The sequence below is a fragment of the Syngnathoides biaculeatus genome, chromosome 14, assembly GCF_019802595.1.
Source record: "Syngnathoides biaculeatus isolate LvHL_M chromosome 14, ASM1980259v1, whole genome shotgun sequence".
Lineage (NCBI taxonomy): Eukaryota > Metazoa > Chordata > Actinopteri > Syngnathiformes > Syngnathidae > Syngnathoides > Syngnathoides biaculeatus.
This window is the reverse complement of record NC_084653.1, coordinates 17,007,981-17,030,252: the sequence shown is the minus strand read 5'-3', so window position 1 is coordinate 17,030,252 and position 22,272 is coordinate 17,007,981. Positions and strand designations below refer to the sequence as shown.

General features: G+C 42.2%; 5 protein-coding genes across 8 annotated transcripts in view; 3 read left to right on the top strand and 2 right to left on the bottom strand.

The window, feature by feature from the left end:
• glsb (glutaminase b) overlaps nt 1–4,946 on the bottom strand; it is a 32,345-nt gene extending 27,399 nt beyond the window's left edge. Inside the window, exon 1 of one of the 3 annotated variants that reach the window (XM_061841288.1) lies at nt 4,089–4,946. In XM_061841288.1, the coding sequence (XP_061697272.1) occupies nt 4,089–4,363 (275 nt within the window). In that variant the 5' untranslated portion in view covers nt 4,364–4,946. The remainder of the gene's footprint in view (nt 1–4,088) is intronic. The other 2 variants (XM_061841290.1, XM_061841289.1) reach the window with 2 other exon arrangements.
• A 311-nt stretch (nt 4,947–5,257) lies between these two features.
• Nucleotides 5,258–11,391, top strand: fkbp7 (FKBP prolyl isomerase 7). Its single transcript, XM_061841295.1, has 4 exons — nt 5,258–6,025; nt 7,039–7,190; nt 9,249–9,376; nt 9,449–11,391. Exons 1-4 carry the CDS (start codon nt 5,823–5,825, stop codon nt 9,608–9,610), a joined length of 645 nt encoding a protein of 214 aa, XP_061697279.1. The 5' UTR covers nt 5,258–5,822; the 3' UTR covers nt 9,611–11,391.
• A 145-nt stretch (nt 11,392–11,536) lies between these two features.
• On the bottom strand, nt 11,537–17,935 carry osgepl1 (O-sialoglycoprotein endopeptidase-like 1). 2 transcript variants are annotated; one of them, XR_009798096.1, is made up of 8 exons: nt 17,662–17,935; nt 15,643–16,030; nt 14,329–14,533; nt 13,697–13,845; nt 12,305–12,435; nt 12,152–12,223; nt 11,661–12,048; nt 11,537–11,559 (listed from the first exon to the last, which is right to left on the bottom strand). XR_009798096.1 is itself a non-coding variant. In XM_061841291.1 (7 exons), the coding sequence occupies exons 1-7, from the start codon at nt 17,883–17,885 to the stop codon at nt 11,967–11,969; spliced, it is 1,251 nt and encodes a 416-aa protein (XP_061697275.1). In that variant the 5' UTR covers nt 17,886–17,935; the 3' UTR covers nt 11,593–11,966. The 2 variants fall into 2 exon arrangements, 1 of the variants encoding a protein (XP_061697275.1); XM_061841291.1 differs by lacking the exon at nt 11,537–11,559 and having other exon boundaries at nt 11,593–12,048.
• A 344-nt stretch (nt 17,936–18,279) lies between these two features.
• Nucleotides 18,280–20,566, top strand: alkbh6 (alkB homolog 6). Its single transcript, XM_061841294.1, has 2 exons — nt 18,280–18,405; nt 18,592–20,566. The coding sequence occupies exon 2, from the start codon at nt 18,597–18,599 to the stop codon at nt 19,305–19,307; it is 711 nt and encodes a 236-aa protein (XP_061697278.1). The 5' UTR covers nt 18,280–18,405; nt 18,592–18,596; the 3' UTR covers nt 19,308–20,566.
• On the top strand, nt 18,296–21,920 carry adat3 (adenosine deaminase tRNA specific 3). The gene is made up of 2 exons (XM_061841293.1): nt 18,296–18,405; nt 20,792–21,920. The coding sequence occupies exon 2, from the start codon at nt 20,807–20,809 to the stop codon at nt 21,779–21,781; it is 975 nt and encodes a 324-aa protein (XP_061697277.1). The 5' UTR covers nt 18,296–18,405; nt 20,792–20,806; the 3' UTR covers nt 21,782–21,920.
• The last annotated feature ends 352 nt before the right edge of the window (nt 21,921–22,272 follow it).

The following is a 22,272-nucleotide window of genomic DNA, read 5'->3' as shown; positions in this document are numbered from 1 at the left end:
AGGGTATTGTTAATAGAATACCAAATCATTAGCAGTGTATTTACTGGGCGTCTCACAAGTGAGTGATTACTTTAAAATGTTTCAGACACAATCATTTGTACAAGCTTTGTACACTATGTAATAACAGATTAACACATACCTATTATTTAATGCCCAGTTACATACTCGCTAAGTTAACACCAACATCGTGCCAAAATATTTCAATGGTGGCATCTCCTTTCTATTTCTGTCTCTCATGCATCACATTATCAGGAGACCCGTTTTGGTTCCTTAATCCTTTATAGTGGCGGTGAAGGCTGTTACACATTAGGCAGTTTACTCACAGCTTGGGGCCACTGAGGCTTCACCGTGCTTCTTCACACTCCTGGTATGTTTGTTTCCAAAAGTCTACACGGGCTTATGTGACCCAGTAAATGTTTAAACACAAACAAAGATAATCACGGGAAATTAAATCAGAATTGGACAACATATTTAAAAATAAGGCGGAAAAAAAGTGTAGACATGAATAGTCACCTCAAGCAAATCCAATTAGCAGGTAAAATGCAAAATGTTAGTTGAACTGCAAAAAGTTCCAATTTTCTTCAATGTCAAATTACTGCAGCTGAGCTCTCCTTTCAGGATTGATTTATGTGCGTTTTAAATTTAACCTTTTAATAACTAATGTTCATTTTGCTCTTCCATTTCCTAAGCTTCATATTTTAAGCTTTTATAGTCACACTCCCGTGTTGTATATTATCTGTCCCAAAACACACATTGTGGCCGAGCTAATTTACTACATGAGCTACAGTCTCAATTAACTCTCCAGGTATCTCACTGGGATTTTAAGTGGGTGTACCGATTTAGCTACTTGGCACCGTATCCAGCATTAAAGAGGCAACGTTGTGTCCTAAATACAATCTGCGCCCTGTTTCCAACGAGCAGTACAGTTTGGTACACAATGATGTTCAAAACTGTCGTACTTGAGCTAAGATAAATCGCCACATTAGTTTTTGCTACTTTGCAACTAGGCTATGATTCTGTTCACAGAGCAAGATTTTTTAATTTTTTTTTTTAAAGGGGGTTACAATTATAATTCAAAAGATGGGTATGGATTTTAATTAATTAGCTATTGTAGTGATTATGCCATCAATTAAATGAATGACCAAATAAAAACAGATTTCAACAACAATAACAGGTATTTTTGTCCACCTGGGGTCGCTGTTATCACATTCTACTGTTGCATCTGTGAATGGGTCTGGCTTTAAAAGGCAGGGCCTGGACTTGGGAGTGACATGACCATCAGCAAATGAGAATCAAGACTTGGTTGGTTGGGCGTGCAAGTGTCAAACATCCATCCATCAATTTTCTTTTCCGCTTATCCTCATGAGGGTTACGGGGAGTGCTGGAGCCTAACCCAGTTGTTAACGGGCAGGGTAAACCCTGAACTGGTTGCCTGCCAATCGCAGGGCTCATAGAGACAAACAGCCGCACTAACAGTCACACCTCGGGCCAACTTAGAGTGTCCAATTATTTTGCAAGTTTTTGGGATGTGGGAGGAAATCGGAGTGCCCGGAGGAAACCCACGCAGGCACGGGGAGAACATGCAAACTCCACACAGGCGGGGCCGTATTGAACCCGGGTCCTCAGAACTGTGAGGCCAACGCGTTACCAGCTGTTCCACTGTGCCGCCGTATCAAGCATCAATCGGAGAAAATGACCAGGAAGCCCGGCATTTTGGTTGAACGCAACCATTCTGGCGAATTTGGTAAACATTTCATGATTATTTTCTGGATTTCCAGCAAAAAGGCAAATTCATCGGTTAGAAATTCTGGCAGAAAAAAATATTCTTGACACCAGTTTTACTAATCAATGCAAAATTGAGATGACTTCTATCAAAGCCATACATACAAAAATGTTTCAAAGTCTGATGCCTAAAATTCAACAGGAAGTTGTTCATTTTGGTTTAAAGCAGGTACTTTGTTTGAATTCCATGGCTCAAACTCCTATGAGGAAATTTCACCAAATGAAAACATTATCCATCCATCCATCAACATTACATTATTGTCAGAGGTGGATAATAGGCTACATTTACGTTACATTTGCTCAGGTAACATTTTTTATAAACTGTACTTGTCAGAGTACCTTAAATACACTTTTTTTTTTTACTTGATAAGAGCAAAAAAATCCATACTTTTACTCAGTTACAATGATCGACATGGCGTTCCCTCCTTTGATTTATCCATTCATGTGTGTGCGCGTCTATTTTAGACTCCATCTTCTAGTTCCTCATAGGGTTCCTGTTGCACCAATCAACTATCATTTGACTCCAATTCACCAGTCAGATAACAGAAGGCAGTAATCTGACAGTGCACAGAACCTTTGCAACCCAATGAAAATGACAAAAAATTTTTTTTGGGGTGGGAATGGTGGTGCAGGGGAGAGTTTACATCAGGGGTGCTCAATGCGTCGCTCGCCGGACAGCGTGCCAACCCCCTCCCCCCACTCTTAAAGATGTATACTCATAATTACAAATGTTACAGTACTTAGACAACCCATCAATGATTTTTATAATGACAGCGTCCACCACCGATGCTTTAGTGAGCAACACAGTCTGGGCAAAGAAGAGCAAAGACGTGCTAGACATCCTGCTTATGTTTACTTCGATATTAATGGAGAAATTTAAAAAAACAAACACTGTTGTTTTAAGATGCAATGACTGTCGGAGTATGTGAATAATCGAAGAAAAAGGGGTGAAACTGGATGAGATTTTCTCTTTTCAGAGTGGGAAAGGTTTGGTCTAAAGCCAAAGTCGAAAGTGCAGGATCAGATGGTGTGTAATTTTAACGTTCCACCTTGGCACAGCCAATACAGTCCACAAAAGGCTAATTCTGGATTTTAAATATACGAGGCAACATAACATTAACCTTAAAAAGGTTTGGTAGCATCATCATCATCATCACCATCCCCCCCAAGTGAACAAAGCCTAGAATGTTTCTGTAGGACCCATTACATCTGTTTGTTTTTGAGCTTTGAAAATTGAAATGGTGGCAGGTACCTGTTGAACTCCTATGTATTTATTTCAATATTTGGTGAATCCACACACTACTTATTATTGCACATTGTGTTGATCAGCATTATTTCTATGAGTGCAAACACTGATTTTCACTGCACAGTTCCATCTGCACCTCAAGCTCTGAGACACACCTTTTTTTTTTTAACAACCCTGTAGAATGTAATTTCACATACCTCAAATGCAATGTTTGCACACGAGAAAGGAGCTTGACCAACTTGTTGGTTCAGGTTGTACTATTTTAGCTCATTTCTGAGATGAAAACATGAAATGCCAGCAAAAACTATTAACGATTAGAAATCTGTACTAAATTAGATATACAAGGGCCTAAAATACAAGGATTTTTAGTTTAATACATTATACCATGTACAGGCAAGAAGAAAATGAGTTCATCAAGACCCAGCAATGCAAGGTTGTAGACCAGCAATTATCTCCAAAATCAAACCCAAGAGAGCATGCATTTATTTAAACAGTGCTAAATGATTCGATTGACATCCTGTACATTTTTTTTGTAATCTATTTGAAATCTATTTTCCAAACACATTAGTGTAATCAAGTATTTTTTATTAAGCATACCTTGTTTCTTATTACAAACACCACATTCAACCATTGCATTGATATGCCCTTTTCTACCCTCTAACCAAACAATGCAATATATAATCTAAATCTAAAAATTACAAACACACTAGGAAGGGACCAATTTACAGTACAAACCGAGTCCAAGGTCATATTTAATGTGGCGTGTTTACATTTTTTCACTTGCCACTCAGAGCTGTGTGGCATTACGACGTCATAGCTAGCAGTAGTAGTGCTACGCACATGTGGATTTGCGCTTTCAAGATAAAGCTCAAAATATGTTAATTTCACTTTCGGTGGCATATTATATAGTTTCATTTAACTGTGTTAAAAACAAATGCCAAAAATACAAAAGGTGACGCCATAAACGCAACCTATCACTGAGCACCAGACGTCTTCAACCGCACGCCAGCTAGGCTAAGGGGACCCAAGGTAGAGCCACTCCGGCTTGGAGTCGACTTACTTGTCGGCAGCCGCTTCGAAGGAGTCGTCCTTCTTCTTCACTTCGTTCAGCCTCAGTTCACCCCCCGCCTTCACGCAGTAGGGACGAACGTGGCAGGTCGCCACCGCCGGAAACGCCCCCCGGTACCCGGCGCCATGGAGGATATTGAGCCCGGCGCAGGAGGAGAAGGCGGCGCCCGAGAACCGGTGACGGCTCGCGAGCCACCCGGCAGAGAGACTCTTAAGGTTAGCGTTAAACAACTCCTGGAGCGCTGTGGCGAGCCTAAAATGGAACATCTCAATCCCCGTCGGGCTGTTGGAGACGCGATGCTTGGATTAAAAGTAGGTCTGACGTTCAAAGAGTCGATGTGATCAGAGGACACGCGTTTCACTGACTCCGTCGATGACTCATAACACGCCGGCGCGGATGTATAAATACAGGCAAGAGGTCACGCCTACTCCGCTCCTATTGGTTAGACGGTTGTGACGACATAATCAACGCTCCTTTGCGGAACGAGCGCTCAGTAGCAGCCGGCTAATTGTGTCGTAACCGACGTGCTTAAGTGGCGGTCATGTTGGCGGGGGCGGCGTTCCTATCAAACGCAACGCAATCACAATGAAATAAAGTCATAACTTAATAATTTCTCAACATCATTCAGTGTTTTCCTCCCAAAGACAAAGCGTGCGATATTAATACGTAAAATATGTGTGGAAAAAAGGTCCCAAAAATAATTTTCACCGTGAAAAATACTGGCATGGTGACCAGGATGCCCCGAGTTTAGCGTCGCCATCGCAGTTCCACGTGGTCTTACTTGCATATGTTGACAATTATGCTTACTACATCGGAAATAATCTGGAGAAATCTCTGCAATACTTGCCAAGGTGGAAAAGTAATATTGAATGCTTATGACCTCCAATCCCTCACTCGGCACACTATATTAAAACATTGTGTAGTAGAGGGGTCAAATTCATTTTTGTTCTGACCCCCAATGTAGTTATCATTTCCGTTATAGGAATGTTATGACTGTGAAATCATACAAATGTCTAATTGCCTTGTCAAATTATTACTTACAGTATACACCCCCAAAAACTGTATGGACAATTTTGAAATGGGAATTCAAGGAAAACTATTTGTTAAACCATTGTTGAAGTTATTTTAAAAAGTGGTTTGTTCTCAGAAAAAGCTTTTTAGATAGAATCATGGGCCAGGTAAAATTATGTAGCGCCCTGCATTTGGCACCCAGGCCTTGAGGTTGATACCTGTGGTGTAAAGAATATTTCCACATGGGCTCAGGATCACTTTGTCCAATTTTCTTTGGAATTTGGGTTTGCAAATGGATGGATGGAGAAGTCACTGATGGTGTAGTGGTACATACGGCTGCCTTTGGTGCGGGCACCGTGGGATTGATTCCCAATCAGTGATCGTGTCGATATCTTCCCTGTGACTGACTGACTGGCGACCAGTTCAGGGTGTAGTCTGCCGTTCGCCCGGAGCGAGATGTGATAGACTCTAGATTTCCCGTGACCCTTGTGGGGATAAGCAGCTTGGATAATGGATGCCTGGATGGATGGGTGTATAGGTGGATGGATGTTGCTTTCCAGAAACCATCAAGTCTCACAGATGGATTTACCTGACAGACTCAACTCTGGGCAAACATCTAAACTTTTCCTGCTCCACTACGCCCTCTAGCGTCTATACGCCAGAAGGAAAAAAGTTGCCACGACTGCAGCAGCTGAACAAGGTCGCTTCACCAACATGTGGAAGTTAGTGAGCTACTACACTCTGTGCGTCTTCGTGTGCTCTCATCTTCGTTTGACGAGCGTTCGGGCGGACGATGAGGTGAAGATCGAAGTGGTGTACCAGCCCGAGACGTGCGAAAAAAGGAGCAAGAAGGGAGACCTGATGAACGTCCACTACGACGGCTTCCTCGCCAAAGATGGGTCGCAGTTCTACTGCAGGTCAGAGGGAAATCGTGTCTTGCACCTTCTAGTGACAGAAGGGAATGTTTCTTTTCAGTTTACTTTTTAAAAAATGCATTTCACCTTAGCCACATTATAATAATATTACTAAAGTCACTCCAGAGATTTACAAAAACCCCATCAACACCCACCCAACAAACAATTTCCATAACACTGGTTTTGTGTCATTTTAGATAATAAACAGGTGAATTAACTTTTTTTTTTTTAATTTCAGTGGGGGAAAAAAAGAAGCAACAGCAGAATGAGGAGCTCACACCCCCTTTTATTCCACCAAAATGGCTGCTTCCAGCAAAAATATCAGACTTTGTGTGCAATATCGGGTATTAATTTTTGAGACTTTTTTTATGCGTTATATTGTGATTGACGTCTACCCAATTTTGAAAAAATCAGGGAAACTTACCTCGCCTTTTCCAATTTCACAGGGCGCACAATCTGTGGCGTTCACCCTCAAAATGGAGGCTTTAAACAAAAATGGCTGACTTCCTGTTCGAAACTGAGCAATGGCCTAGCTAATTTCGTGTTGATCGGTGAAAGTGGTCCATTTGACTTTACTCACTCTCACCCCCCGCCCCCAAGTTCCAAAGGCAACTATGTAGAGAATTAGAAAAGTGGCAGCTTCCGACCAAAATGGCTGACTTTCTAACTTTCCCGGGGGCATGACTGAGAGCTAACTTCCTGTTCAGTTAGCCCAATGGTCCTTGAGACTTTTTCATGCGTCAGGTTGCGATATACATGACCACCCAATTTTGTGTCAATCTGAAAAACTTTAGTCAGGGGGAAATTTTCTTTCCAGGGGTTTTGCTGTCAGTGAGAATTTGCGTGCGGACCCCAAATATAGGAAACACTAAATATATATATTTTTTTCATTTTCAAGCATGGTGTAACCAGCATGAAATCCAAAGTTGTCTTTCATACCTTTCCAAAGACCACCAAACCTTTTGTTTAAATTTCCTGTGTCGTGTATCTGTTTTTCTTTTCTTTTCCTATTTCAGCCGACATGACAAAGCCGGCCACCCGCAGTGGTTCATCCTGGGCGTGGGCCAAGTCATCAAGGGTCTGGATATTGGGATGGTCGACATGTGTGCGGGGGAGAAGAGGAAAATAACCGTCCCACCGGGCTTGGCCTTCGGAGAGAAAGGCAAAGGTAGCCGGTTGGACGGCGCCGCCGCTCGCATCTTTGTGCGATCACAGCCGAGAGCTCCTTTCACATTGTGTCTTTGCCTTACAGCTCACTCTCGCTGAGAGGAGGGCCTCGCATCCCCTTCCTCGTCTCGCCGTGGCATGATTGTAAGCATGCACACAGGTTTTAAGGTTCTTTACTTCTGCTGTACGACTGCTCACTTCATTTACTTTGTGGCTTTGAGATCGCATGACCTCTTTGGACCCGTCTGCATGCAAACCTCACATACCTGACTGCTGCCATATGAAAATTACATTTGACCAACCCTTCTGTTCAATTCGACCCGGGGCTTTTTTAATTTCGTGAGTCAGAGGGAGAGTAAAAATCGCACCGAAATATTGGTTTCTCAGGAATACAATAGTACTGTCTCGGGGTCAATTGGTCACAGGGTATGTATGATCAATCAAAAGTCAGAAACAGCATTGTTGGTTTAATGGTTTCTCAAGAATAGAAAACATGTCCCCAGGCCAGTTTCACACAGCATTAATAAAACATCCCCCAAAAGATTGCTCATTGCCATTCATATCTCGAGTTGAGCATTGCCTGGGTAAGTCTAATCATCTGAACGTGTCAGAAAAGGAATACAAGTCCTCAAAAATGGTTACCTTGGTTTATTAGGAACAGCAATAATATCCCTCAGTCTATATGAACCAGGGTGTGTTTGATCATCCAAAAGCCAAAAAATGAATAAAACATCTCACAAAACATTTATTATGTTTGTGCTGCAGGGAGAGCAATAATTTATACAGTCACTGGGTCAATTTGACCCGGGGCTAATCACCCAAAACCAAAGCAAAGCAAAGCAAAGCAAATTTATTTGTGTTGCGCATTTCATATACAAGGTAACTTTACATGATTAAAGGCAATTGAAAACAAAGAGATAAAACACTTAAAACGGCATAAAAACAAAAATGACAATCAAAGAATTAAAAAAAGACAATTAAAACCGCATACAGTGCAAGTAATATGATCAAAAAGTGGATATCTTCTAAAACGCAGAAGAGTCAAAATGGACTTAAAATCCCCCAAAACATTGTTCTGTGGGTTTCTCAGGACCATCAATGAGCCATGGGCCAATTTGACCCACAGTATCTTTTTCAACCACCCAAAAGAGAGAGAAGTGGAATAAAATGCCTCCCAAACATTCCATTACTTTTCTCTCTTAGAGCAACAGTACTGTATACAATACCTGGGTCAATTTTGCCCACTACGCCCCACCCCCCGGCCCAGAAAGTTAAGATTAAAAACAAAATGTTACGGATTTTTAGGATGTTTGAAAAAGTGTCAATCATCTAAGGTTAATTTTTTTTAATAGGAGGGCAGCTTTATTAATCTATGAAATCAATCAAGTCAGAAATGTAGTAAAACCTCCCCAAAACACTCTTTACTACACTGGTTTCTCAGGAACCACAATAATGATCTTGGTTCACTTTTACCTGAGGTGTGTTAATTCATCCCCCCCCACCCAAAAAAAACCAATCATATAGTAAAACCTCCCCCAAAATAATTTTTTGCGTTGGTTTGTCGGAAACGGCCGGATGAAAACTAAATTAGCTTATTTAAATTAACTTGAGTGGCTTGAGTTTTAACTTGAGGTGGCACTTCATTACCAAGTCACCAAATTACACAAACCCAACTATCCATTCTTCCGTTTTCTTAGCTGCTTATCCTCACAAGGGTCGCGGGGAGTGCTGGAGCCAAAGTCAGCTGTCAATGGGCATGAGGCGGGGTACACCCTGAACTTGTTGCCAGCCAATTGCAGCCGGACTCACAATCACACCTAGGAGCAATTAATGTTGCATGTTTTTGGGATGTTTGAGGAAACCGGAGTGCCGGAAGAAAACCCACACAGGCACGGGGACAACATGCAAACTCCACACAGGCGGAGCCGGGATTGAACCCTGGACCTCAGAACTATGAGGCCAATGCTTTCCAGCTGAGGCACCATGTTACCCAAACCCAACTAATTGTATACAAATAAAAAATTCATTTTTTAAATCATCATCCCCATTTTTAATACAGGTCCTGTGCCACCAAATGCGACAGTGGTATTTGAGGTGGAGCTTTTCTCCGTGTCCAGGGGTCCGCGCAGCATGGAAGCTTTTGGACAAATCGATGCCGATCAAGACCGAAGTCTCACAAAGACCGAGGCAAGAACAAAGAGAGTGTTCCAAAATACTGGATCCATATGGGTTTGATGCAACATCCAATCGTATTTACAGATCAAAGACTACTTGAAGCTGGAGTTTGAAAAAGACAGCAAGCCACGAGACGACTCCTTCTACGAGAAGATCATCACAGACATCTTCCGCAAGACCGACAGCGACAAAGACGGTATCATCAGTGCCAATGAGTACAACATTTATCAACACGATGAGCTATAGTCCTTTGTACTTGTAGTATATTGCCCCACCCCCCCATTCTTTTCATCTACAATGTTTTGGGGTCTGAAGGCTCTGAAGTTTCAACTATCAACAGTTGTACACTTTGTACAACAGAAATAAAACTTTACAACATGATAGAGGTGTTTTGGTACATTTAACTCTCCTGTTACATTTGTTTTTAAGGAAAAACAATAGCTTGACACAGGAGTGTTTTTCTAAAAGCGTCAGAAAATGGAATAAAAAAAAATCCATCAAAACCCCTTTTTTTTTTTAAATGTAATTGGAAGAAATGACCTGCGGTATGCCCAAGTATCCAAAACCATTAGGAACAGAATAGACCCCCCCCCTAAAACAGTTTAAAGGAAGAGAAATAATTTGACCTGAGGTGTGTCTACCCATAAGTGTCATCAACAATATTTCCCCTTCCCAAATATTTTTTTTTTACTTTTCTGTCTCAGGAGCAGCAATAAATACCCTTGGGTAAATATGAACCAGTTGTTTACCTGTCCAGATGTGTCAGAAATCACAAACATGTTTATATCTTGTATTGTGTTGTTTTATTGTTAGCAGTGGAGCTAACAACGAATGCCACTAATCATTTTATATTGCTGTATCTGAAATGAACCATTTTCTGTGTACTTGGAGAGGGTTAACTGGGAAAAAGTTGCCAGAGATGGAGATGCTGTAATTGAACTGAGTGAAAAATCTGCATTTGAGATCTGTGAATATTTTAATGTAGTCAAGAGAAATCAAATAAAATCCGACAAATTGTGTTGACATGACAATGTCCCCATGTTCTTTGTACAGTGACACTCTGACAACAGGACAAACCTGGCAAACGTATTTCAGATGTCAAGATTTCCTCAATTCCCCTGAATTAAGAATTGTGTTGACATTTTATTTGAAGGCGTACTATATCCACACTATTGATCCTGGTGATATTCTCATAGTCTATGACAGGGGTTGGGAACCTTATGGCTGAGAGCCATAAAAGGCAAACATTTTAAAATGTAATTCCAAAAGAGCCATCCAATATTTGAAAAACTTAATTCAAGGTGTTTTTGTGCATTTAATGTAAGACCAACACTTTAAGAGTACAATAAGTCTCTAAATAAATTTAAATAACATTATACTGTTGCTAACCAATGATGACAAGTACTTTTTATCATTAATGTGACTTCTTTGCTGATGGCTTAGTCGTCTGTTTCATACGTCATTAAATTAAACTTCATGCAACCTTTGAGACTTCCATCTGGTATTCATGAATGTAGGTGGGTTTAATGTTTTTTTTTTTTTAAATGTGAGAAAGACTTTTCAGAAGCACAGGTATAACCAAACATTGTCAGTACAGCAATATGCACACGCCACAGTGTGTGGTAAGTGACGGGAAGTGCGTTCCAAGTTTTCACAATCAGCTGGTCTGCAGGTTGAATTTTTTTCAGTTGTCACCACCTATGTGCATTCGCCAACAGAGGCATGTCATTCTGTAAAAAAATGAATAAATATTCTGGTGGTGGGCAGTGCATAAACACTCTGCCATTATAAACCACATTGATAGGCTGCGTAAGCACTGTAACTTTTGTAATTATGAGTGCACCCCTTTACGAGCGAAAGCGGGGGCGGTGCAAAGTAAATTAGGAAGAAGAGTGTGTGTCCGTCAATTGTTGGCCTCACAGCAGGTCATTGTTCGAGAAAGTTACATGTAGTGCCAAAATGTTAAAAAAAAATTAAAAAAAAGTCAGGCTGATGTCTTTGCTTAGTGTTTCACATTGAAAAGAGCACTGCACCAACTGTCAAACATGGACGAGACAGCCTACATTCTGGGTCTGCATTCCTAAAGCTGAAAAACATATTTGTCGGCATTGATGCATCCAGAGCACTTCATTCCATGCACGGCGAAATCTCAAACCATTCTGGAGTGAACGTGCTGCTCATTGTCAGAAAGCGTGCTATCAGATGCAAAACAACACAGAACAAATCAGTATTCAATTAAAATTTTAATGTAAAATAAAACCAAAAATCATAAAATATACATTTTAAATAGACCTACTATTGAGCTCCTCACACTGTTGGCTCATGACTCCTCTGTAAACCTCAAAAGGGTGGTTCAGGTCTTTTTGTGTGTGGATTTTGTACTTACTCCCCAAAAGACGTCAGGCTGATGTCTTTTTTTTGTTTTTTGGCCACGCAGTCACGCGATCGACCAGAACTTCCTCGCTATCCACTAGGCGATCGCAATGGACACATTGAGCACCCCTGCTGTATACAATATGTCGTTATAAGGGCTCTGCGATTCATATGCATCCACCAAAAGAGCCAGGTGTGGCTCGCGAGCCGTAGGTTCCAGACCCTTGGTCTATGAGATATTCATCCTGATTGACGGGACCCTGATAGCCGCCGCTTTCACTTGCGACGTTAGGTCGACGCCCAGTGGTGCTCTGCAACACAACACAGTATTTTAATTTAACTTTGTTTGGTATCCTGACTAAATCTGCATGACAGAAATCCTTTGATCATTTTTTTTTGTGCATGGGTACATACTTGGGTTCATAACTGATCTCCACATTTGGATGGAGCACTCCCTTTCCTTCCCTGAGTCGCTCAACACCGTTCCTGATTCGCCAAGGAGAGAAAAAAAAGTTAAAAAAACAAAACAAAATGATGATTCAGACCAAAGGAATTGTGGTGACGTACCACGCGATCATCACGCCGTTGTCGGTGCAGAATTTAGCGGGAGGACATAGCAGGCGAAGGCCAGTTGCCTCGGCGATGATGCCCAGAGCTTTGCGGATGTACTGATTGCTCGCCACGCCTCCAGACACAACCTAGAGCACATCAAGGTCGAATAATGGAAGTTTAGAAAACTATATAGACAAATTTGACTGACTTTTCATCCATCCATTTTCTCTCCCACTTATCCTCATTAGGGTCGCGTGGGTGCCGGAACACAACCCAGCTAGAGGGCGAGATACACCCTGAACTGGTCACCACTCAATAGCAGGGCACCTAAATTTAGACCATGAGTCTCCTGCCCTTATTTTTTCCCCTTTTAAAGTTTAGAAAAGTGAATTTTAAACAGTGCATGGATTGTATTATAAAACGATAGACCGTAATTCTCGGCCTACAGAGCGCACCTGGTTATAAGCTTCACCCAGTACATTTGTAAACGAAATACCATTTGGTACATACATACAGCGCAGCTGTGTAAAAGCCGTAAGTGCCCACGTTGAAACACGAGATATTTACAAAGACACAGAGAGTTTAATGTTAGCACCGCTGCCTTAACGCAAGTGCCACTGCGCTAATGCTAACACTAGCGCCACTGCGCTAACACTCAGGTCTCTCTAACAGGGCCGGTAAAAAAAAAACATACCGGTAAAAATCACAGAGACACGGGAGTAACACGCTAGTGCAGCACAAACAGGTCCAGACCGGTAAAAGTCACTTTCTTGGCACATATATTCCACCGGTCTCAGTCTTACCTTTTCCGCTCGAATGCCCCCTTGTGGCCGTTAGAAAAAAATGCACAAATTTGCCGCATCACCGCATAAACTGGTGGGTTGAAAGCGTGTGAAAAAATTTGCGGCTTATAGGCCGGAAATTACGGTAACCTTGTATTTAAAAAAAAAATAAAAATTAATATATTTGTAATATTTTGGGATATTCGTTCACTGACCAAAAGGTCGCCGATTCAATCTCCACTGCGACTCTCCATTCTCAAAGTGTCCCTGTAAGACTCTGAACCCAAACACACACACACACACACACACACACACACACACACACACACACACACACACACACACACACACACACACACACACACACACACACACACACTTTGGGAACCATTGGTAAGTACTTTTAAATGCGTTATAAATTGTTCGTAGAATGCGAATGGTTGTTTGTCTATACGTGGCTTACGATTGGGCACACAGGGTTCAGGGTGTACCCCGCATCTCACCCAGAGTCAGCTGAGATCGGCGCCAGCACACCCGCAACCCAACTGAGGATAAGCGGCTCAGAAAATAAATTGATGGAATTTCTGGAGTTGGTCAATTTGGCGAGTGACACACATACACTCACCAATGTGGGCGTGAGCGAGGGCAACAATCCATTGGCCTTACAGAATAAGATGGCGCGATGCGTGCGCTTGGCAAGATGACATGCGACCGTGTGCTGCGTCGCTGCTGCTATGTCGTTCACGCAGGAGAGCAGAGTTCCGTGTTCAATACCTGTGGACGAAAGCAAATTGGGGCAAGGGTCCTACAGACTACTGTGATAGAAATGTCCACTAAATTTTGTGAGTACACACATTTTCCCAAGATACAAACGTTCACTTTTCTGTTGAACATGCTCTTGAAGTACATTAGCAAAAGTAAAACGAAAATAAATAATTTAATTTAAAAATAAAAATGTAGAACAACATTAAAACTAATTTCTCAAAAAAATAGTAGCTAGTACTCTGCTCTACTCTCTTGTTGTGTCTATTTATATCTGCGGTGTCCTCTTGCTCACAAGATGGCAGCATAATGTGTTGCAATTGTGCAATGACGAGATGAAATATTTGTACATCTTTGCTTGTGTGTAATAAGCACCTGTAAAAATTGAGTTTATTTAAAAGTGTGTAGTATAATTGAGAAATTACTGTATTCAGGCTATGCGATTAAAAGTTTCAGCCCTAGACGTAACTGAGAGAGGGCGGGTTGTCCTCGTACCTTCCTCTGCTTCTTTTTTCTCGATAGTCATGTTAACTTGATTTCGTAGCCCGGAAAAAGAGAAGCAGCAGTCGTACATTTGTCCCATGGGCGTCCTGAAAGGAAATTTCATCCGGTCGCCGTCCTTAGCCAGCAGCTCTATGGCCTGTCCTCCGCTCAGCGTGGAGCAACGCGGGTGCTTGATGAGCGACAGACGTCTTGCCACCTAAACAACAGCAACAGTCCCATCTGGTAGCGTCTGTTCATCATTTCAGTAAAGTACAGTAAAGCCTCGGTTTTCGAACGTCCCCGCTTTCGAATGAAAATTTCGAGATGTTTTTGCTTGTTTTCGAACGAAAATCGGTACTCAAATGCCACTGAAGAACCCCAGAAATAACATATTGCGCGCGGCCAGACCAGCTGACCCACAACGCGCTTTGTTGTGAATTCCCACACCGCTGACTGTAGTAGGTAGTGACTGTTGTTTGTCCTAAGTGCTGACATCAAAGCCATTTGTGCCAACGGGTACAAAAGGCATAATTTCGTCAAACTTCATCACCCCAATAAATCTGAATGCAGCAGCGCACTCCAAAATTCTACTGTCGCGTATGAGACGGCAGAAACAAATGACATTAGATTTGTTTTTTTAAAAGGGGGCGAGTCACCACCCCCGAAGATATTTGATACGTGCAGTTGTTGAAGCATTTCTGCATTTTTGCTTTTTTTATTAACTGGAGTTACGAATGTTTTTATGTGTTACTTTGTATAAAAATATATGAAAAAAATGCCTTTTCCCCCTCATTGTTGTTTGTTTAAACTTATTCTGCACTTTTGTTAATAAAAAAAGTTTACAAGGCTGTAGGCTGAGTCGCTCCAGATACCGCATACCACTAAAGCATACATTTTCAGCAAAAAATATATATATTTCTTGAATTATTTTATTATATAAAGTATTTAAACTATACATGTATTTCTACTATGCAGTTTATTATCAGGAAAAGTTAAAAAATGCTTTAAAAAGCCCAATTTTTTTAGGCTTGGAACGCGTTATTTCTTTTTCCATTCATTGTAATGGAAAATATTGATTCGGTTTTCGAACCTTTTTCTGGAACGGATTGTGATTGAGAACAGAGAAATCACTGTATACTTCTATAGAAGCCTGAATAGCTGTGTGGTACACGGTTCAACACCTGCTTAATGAAAAGAATAATTGAATAAATTTGACATTTGCAGCACAGTATTTCACACTATATCATAGCTACTGCAAATGGTTAGATTGGAGTTGATGAATAGAAACATCCATTCTTGGGAGTGAATGACTTAAAAGAGTCCTACCTTATCTAGAGTTTCACCCGGAGCTTCATCCAGACTGTGACCCAGCTGAAGGAAATTGTCCACACCCCGAGCCACTGCAAGCAGCGAGTGACCGCCTGACACGAGCAGCACCAGGAACGGGAAGGAAACAGGCTGTAGCATGCGAACGGTCAGGGCGTGGGCCTCCATGTGGTGGATGGGGATGAAGGGGGTGCTGTGCCGTTTGACAAAACTAAGGCTGAACTCCAGACCCACGCCTAAGCTCAGGGCCAGGCCCGGCTTGATAGTGGTGGCCACTGCCGACAGCTGAGCTGGGTCCACGCCACTCTGGTCCAACGCCTCCTGGACTACGCTCTCGATGTGTTCCATGTGGAGCTGCTTGGCCACAGTAGGTATGATGCCGCCAGTTCTACATTAGAAGAGCCACAGTTTTTTGGGAGATGGCACAAAGGTTGGTAATCACGACTGTTCCAGAGAAACTGAGCTCGATTCGTTTCTCCAGCTGCCCAGGTATGATATAGAGCTCGTGCACCTAAGTCATAAAATCACATGATTTTTGTTTACCTCGCCAAATTGCCGGTCAAGCTAAGCATTGCTCAGTGCTAAGTCGGTTGGAGATGACACGGAAAAATGTCTTGTAGCACGACGCAGAGTCTTGTCCGATACTGTTAGACATTTAGAAGGTGAAAATAAACGACGGTACATGGAAAAATCAGATAAATTCGGCATAGAGGTATTTAATGCCGAAATTAATGTTTTTGCCGATAAGAAATTGGACTGTTAATTCGCTTCCGTTTGTCTTGGACAACTGGATATACACATGGATTTGGTGAGTACGTCGTCGCGATTTACACAGAAAAGTTTGAAAGCGTAGAAAAGTCTGGACGCATACAAATACTTTGTTGCTGGATCTGTTCTCATCAGAAATAAATCCCACATAGTGACGGTTTTGACAGCTTGTGAACGCAGAAGTGTGTTGGGCGACACGTTAACCTTTCCCGGAATCCATCGATCTTTTCAGTTAGTATTCAATAAAAAATACCTACATTTAAATAAATGATCTCTGGTTTTACACAAACTCGCAGTCATTACCTATGATTGAAAAAAAAAAAGAGGACGGAGTCATTTCCATGGAACCTACATGGAAGCGATTGCGGTCACACTTAACCTCTGTGACAGACGTTTTTTTTTTTTTTTTTTTAAAAACACGCATTGTTCTCAAATGAGCCAATTTGTCATTATAAATACTTTTTGGTAATTTGAGATTGAGAAGAATAATTCCTACTTGAAATGAAGCGATCACTACACAGGCGTCTGTGTATTTTGGTTCGGCACCATCCATCATGTTTAATTGTCAAAATCCATCGATATTTTCTGGTCTTTTCAGATGGTATTCTATAGAATGATCTCTTTGAATCTCGTCTGTTGTGACAACCAACAGCACAACAGGTCTCGGGTATTGTAAGTATTCTCCTCTGATTCAAAGTCTCCCACAATGTCGAGCAGCTCTGTTTTACCGGCAATACGGCGCCGTGAAAATTGTGACGTCACGTGCACGAGCTCTATTAACAGTGATGCTTTCACTTGAGTTTGAAGTATATCATATGAAGGATTTTGTGATACTATATAAAAATACAATAGGGCGGCACAATGGCGCAGCTGTAGAGTTTTGGCCTCATAGTTCTGAAGTGGAGTGTGTGGAGTTTGCATGGGCTCAGCGTTCCTCCGTGGTTTTTTTCCTGGCACTCTGGCTCACAAAATAGACAAATGTACTAATAATTAAACAATTTAATGGATAAAAAAATGTCTCCTTGTTCTAATGATATCCTCACATTCTATATTTCTGGATGCAAAGGTATTCCAAAAGTTTGAGATGCGTGTGATAAGTGACGAATGTCTCTAACAGGGCTGTTATAATATTCTTTGTCATCTTATGTTAATTGTTTCAATGTTTTTTTTTTGTTTGTTTTTTTAAGGGGAGAAGGGAGTTTGACATTCTTGGCATTGCAATGGCAAGTGAATTGGTGTTCTCAGTCCTACCTGAGGTGCACCTCTTTCTGGGAGTGAAGGGACTCTCCCAGTATAGCGCCCGTCTCGCTGAGCACGGCGGCCCCGGTGTCGTCGCAGCTCGTCTCGATGCCCAAAACCAGCCGGGGGGATGACGAGGACGAGGAGCTTTTCCTCTTAGCAGTGTCGCCATACTGATGCCGTTTAAAAGCCAGCAGCAGCCTCTGCAGGGGTCTGTTCGCTTTGTAAGGAAACATACTATTTCCCGATGGATATTAACAGTGACATTGTAATAAAATGTAAAATTGTTTACCACCACCTACTGGACCGGAGTAGTGAAGGCAACGTTACAATAATTACGAATTGTAAATAAATACGAAATTAAATAAAAAGCATATTAGTACATTATAACGTAACCCGTTAAAAAATAACAAGTAAATATTAGAAGGGTATTCTTTGAAAGCGTAAATAGTTCAATGACTTTGGGCCCTGTTGTGTCACATGTAAATATGTTCGTGCATCCACAAAAAAATACCCAAAGTATTGAAACAAGAAATGTCAACAAAAATGTCAATAATAACATCATACAAAATAAATATGTAATTCATAACATGAGAATTTAAAAAAAATAGTCGTTCCAAACTCATGTTTCAAAATTAAGTTATTTCCGCTTTTTTGTGGGGGGACACTTTAGAAAGCTGCACTGAACCATCACCGCGAGGGCCGCTTTTAATTCTTTTTACGCCGAACGAGCACATCATTGATGTCCGAAAGGAGGTAAAGCTTCACATTAGTTTATTAATACACCGAAACAATGTGACCTTATTGTTTTAAGATGGGGAGTATTGTTGCAATGTGGTGGTGGAGTCTTTGGTTTCTACATCCTGCTCAAGCGTGACAGCCGCCACTTATAAAAATTAAGTTTATATGCCAAACTTTTCCATGTAATTTTTTCCCCTCAAGGAGATATGGAACACCCGCCATTTATTTCCGAGGAACTGAGGCAATTTGTTGTGAACGGCGCTCCCCCTACAGTCTATTACATCCCTGCGTTCATATCGGAAGAGGAAGAGGCCTACCTCCTTCAGCAGGTCTATCAGTCACCCAAACCCAAGTGGACCCAGTTATCCGGCAGGAGATTGCAGAACTGGGGAGGGTTGCCGCATCCCAAAGGGATGCTGGAGGAGAAGATGCCAGCTTGGCTTCAGGTATATTGTCAGAAAGTTTCCTCGTATGGAGCTTTCGGTGGAAAAACAGCCAACCACGTCCTGGTGAATGAGTACAAACCAGGAGAAGGGATTATGCCCCATGAGGATGGACCCCTTTACCATCCTACAGTCACCACCATCACCCTGGGCTCGCATGCACTACTGGACTTTTACACACCTGTCAGCCGGTTGGATGTCGATGACGAGGTTGCAACGTTGGAAGGCGACCGCCATATCTTCTCGCTTCTCTTGAGGCCACGCAGTCTGCTGGTGCTGCAGGATGATGCATACCGGAACGTTCTCCATGGCATCGGGGATCGCGAGTGCGACATGCTGGCGGACAAAGTGCTGAACCTGGACGTTGCCAGGGCGCAGTTGGGTGAGACCCTGACGCGAGGGACCAGGGTTTCGCTGACCATTCGACACGTCCCTAAAGTCTTGAAGACAAAGCTTCTTCTCGGGAGGAAGTGAATGGGGGGGGGGGGCTGTGGACTGGTCCAGTAGTTGTCACCTTTTTGAGTTAAGGCACTTTTACATCATTAGAAAAAGTTCATGACACACCGCTAAACAAACAAAAAAGTACACTAAATCCCAGGTATTGGATTGAGCCCCACCTCGAAAAAGTAAAAATTGCAAGTAACTGACAAGGAAAAATGTTTAGAATTGCCTATTGTTAATAGTTTAAACCAGCAATAATCCATTTGATCCCCAAACACTTTATCGCTACGTGGAAGAGCATTTAATTGATCAAGCCTTGACTTGATTTTAAACGATATATCATTCTAAAGCCATATATTCCAGTATGATGTAATATCCTGTCCGACCCTTTGCCGCCAGAAAAGCTCCAACTCTTGTGGGAAGGCTCTGAACAAGATTTAGGAGTGAGTTTATGGGAATATTTGTCCCATTGTTCCAGGAGCATATTTGTGAGGTCACATACTGATGTCTGATGAGAAGGCCTGGCTCAATGTCTACTCAAAATCAATCCAAAGGTGTTGTGTCAGTTTGAGGATTCTGTAGGTTGGTCAGGTTCATCCATACCAAATTCTCTCACCCAGGAAGTGGTAATCCTCAAACTCACTCTCAAAAATCTCTTGGTGTGCTGAAGCATTCAGAGTTCCTTTCACACAATCATAACAGCGTAATGGTTGTTCCTTATGTCATCTACTGTGTAGAAATATGAGGATCAACATTACAAACATATACTGGTATTACATGTACAGTATTTTACAGAAGGGCTTTAAAAATAGTTGCCTCAAATCCATTATTGGTAAATTATAAAGGTATTAAAATTCCATGAGTTACATTTTAAAATGTGACAAACTATGTACAAGACTAATAAAAATATCCTACCAATAAATATTAAAATAATGTTTGGAAAAAGAGTAAGCGAGCACAAGTTGAAATGTATATAACTCTTTAATAAACTATCATTTAACGCTACAGTGACGGAAATTATAAATATGTCAGAAACAGAAACGAAATCAAGATCAATGTATTTAAAAAGTTCATAAAATAAGAGTTTAATATTATAATGAACTGTGTAATTAAGATGAATCTGCTGAACTGATTAGAAATCATTTAAGCACTTTAGCTATGTATTTAAATGAGTGGCTAAAGAGAAATCTGCAATTAAAAAAGGAGGAACATTTATCACCAATTATATTTTGTGTATTATTTTTTTTCCTTTTGCATGAAATAAAAAAAGTGCAACCCAGTGTGAGAAATCTTTTTTTTTTTTACATTTTTTTTCCAGGTCTGGAGCTGCTTAGTTACATCTGACACAGGGTGTTTTGAATCTGTAGGTTAAAATGAAATTTCTAAAGTCAATGCTTTGTCAAGGTCACAGCTAAAATTAGATATTAAGGAATTGAGGGAATATAATCTGGCCATTTTGCCCGCAATGTGCAAAGACACTAATTTTTCTCCAATTTGGTGTGAATCCCACCCGACAGGAGGACTTTTAAACAATGGAACCAGAGCTCAAGCGGCGGAAAGGCGAGGCGTGCGACCCTGACTCCTGGACGGCATACCCAGTCCTCTCAGATGAGCATACGCGAAGCGTAGAGCTGATCGATGCCTTTGCCGCCCCCGTCCTAGACAAGCGAGCGGCGTCCCGACTGGTTCGAGAGCTCAACAGCCTCTACCCCTTGACAGGCCTCCAGCACGTTAAAAGGGTCCGGTCGACCAAGGCAAATGAGGGGCTCCCTCACTTTCTGGAGATCCTCTTGTGCCTGGTCAGTGACGTGCCAGACTCAGATTTGTTCAGAATTGGATGGGATGGACTGGGTGAGCCCTTCGTGGTCAAGGTTCCTGCTCGACCCCCTTTGACCAGACCCCAGTTTGAGCTGGCAAGCAAGCACTGGCCCACCTCCTTCCACGAAGACAAACAGGTAACAGACGCCCTCCGAGGAGTGTCCTTCACCCTGGGCCAGAAAGCCCAGATGCAGACCTACATGTCAGCAGCCCTGGCTGCAGCCCAAGAAGGGCAGGCCTTGGGGATGGAGGCTGTGGGCGCTGCTGTGGTGGATCCGGTCTCTGAAAAGATAGTCGCGGTGGGCCACGATTGCCGAGGGCGACACCCCCTGCATCACGCCGTCATGGTGTGCATCGACCTGGTGGCCCGTGGACAGGGTGGTGGGTGCTACCGCTTGGACTTGTACCCCGCCTGTCGCTCAATTTTGACGCCCGTCTCGGACTCGGTGGAGCAACCGTACATCTGCTCCGGGTACGACCTGTATGTCACCAGAGAGCCGTGCGTCATGTGCGCCATGGCGCTGGTCCACTCGCGGATAAGTCGCGTGTTTTACGGTTCGGCACTTCCCGATGGAGCCCTGGGGAGTAAGTACAAAATTCACACACAGAAAGACCTGAACCACCGTTTTGAGGTTTACAAAGGAGTCATGAGCCAACAGTGTGAGGAGCTCCATAGTAGGGCTATTTAACAAGTATATTTTATGATTTTTTTTTTTTTTACATTAAAATTTTAATTGAATATTGATTGTTTTGTGTTGTTTTTGCATCTGATACCATGCTTTCTGACACTGGGCAGCACGTTCACTCTAGAATGGTTTGAGATTTCGCCGTGCACATATTGAAATGCTCTGGATGCACCAATGCCGACAGATATGTTTCTCAGCTTTAGGAATGGAAACGCAGAATGTAGGCTGTCTGGTCCATGTTTGACAGTAGGTACAGTGGTCTTTTCAATGTGAAACACTAAGCAACCCCAGAACATGATCGAGCAGGGGGTCGGGAACCCATGGCTCGCGAGCCACACCTGGCTCTTTTGGTGGTTGCGTATGGTTCGCAGAGCCCTCAAAACGACATACTATATAAAGCAGGGGACCCCAATGTGTCCATCGCGATCGACAACGAGGAAATTCTGGTCAATCACGTGAATGAAAAAAATTTAACCCGCAGACCAGCTGATTTT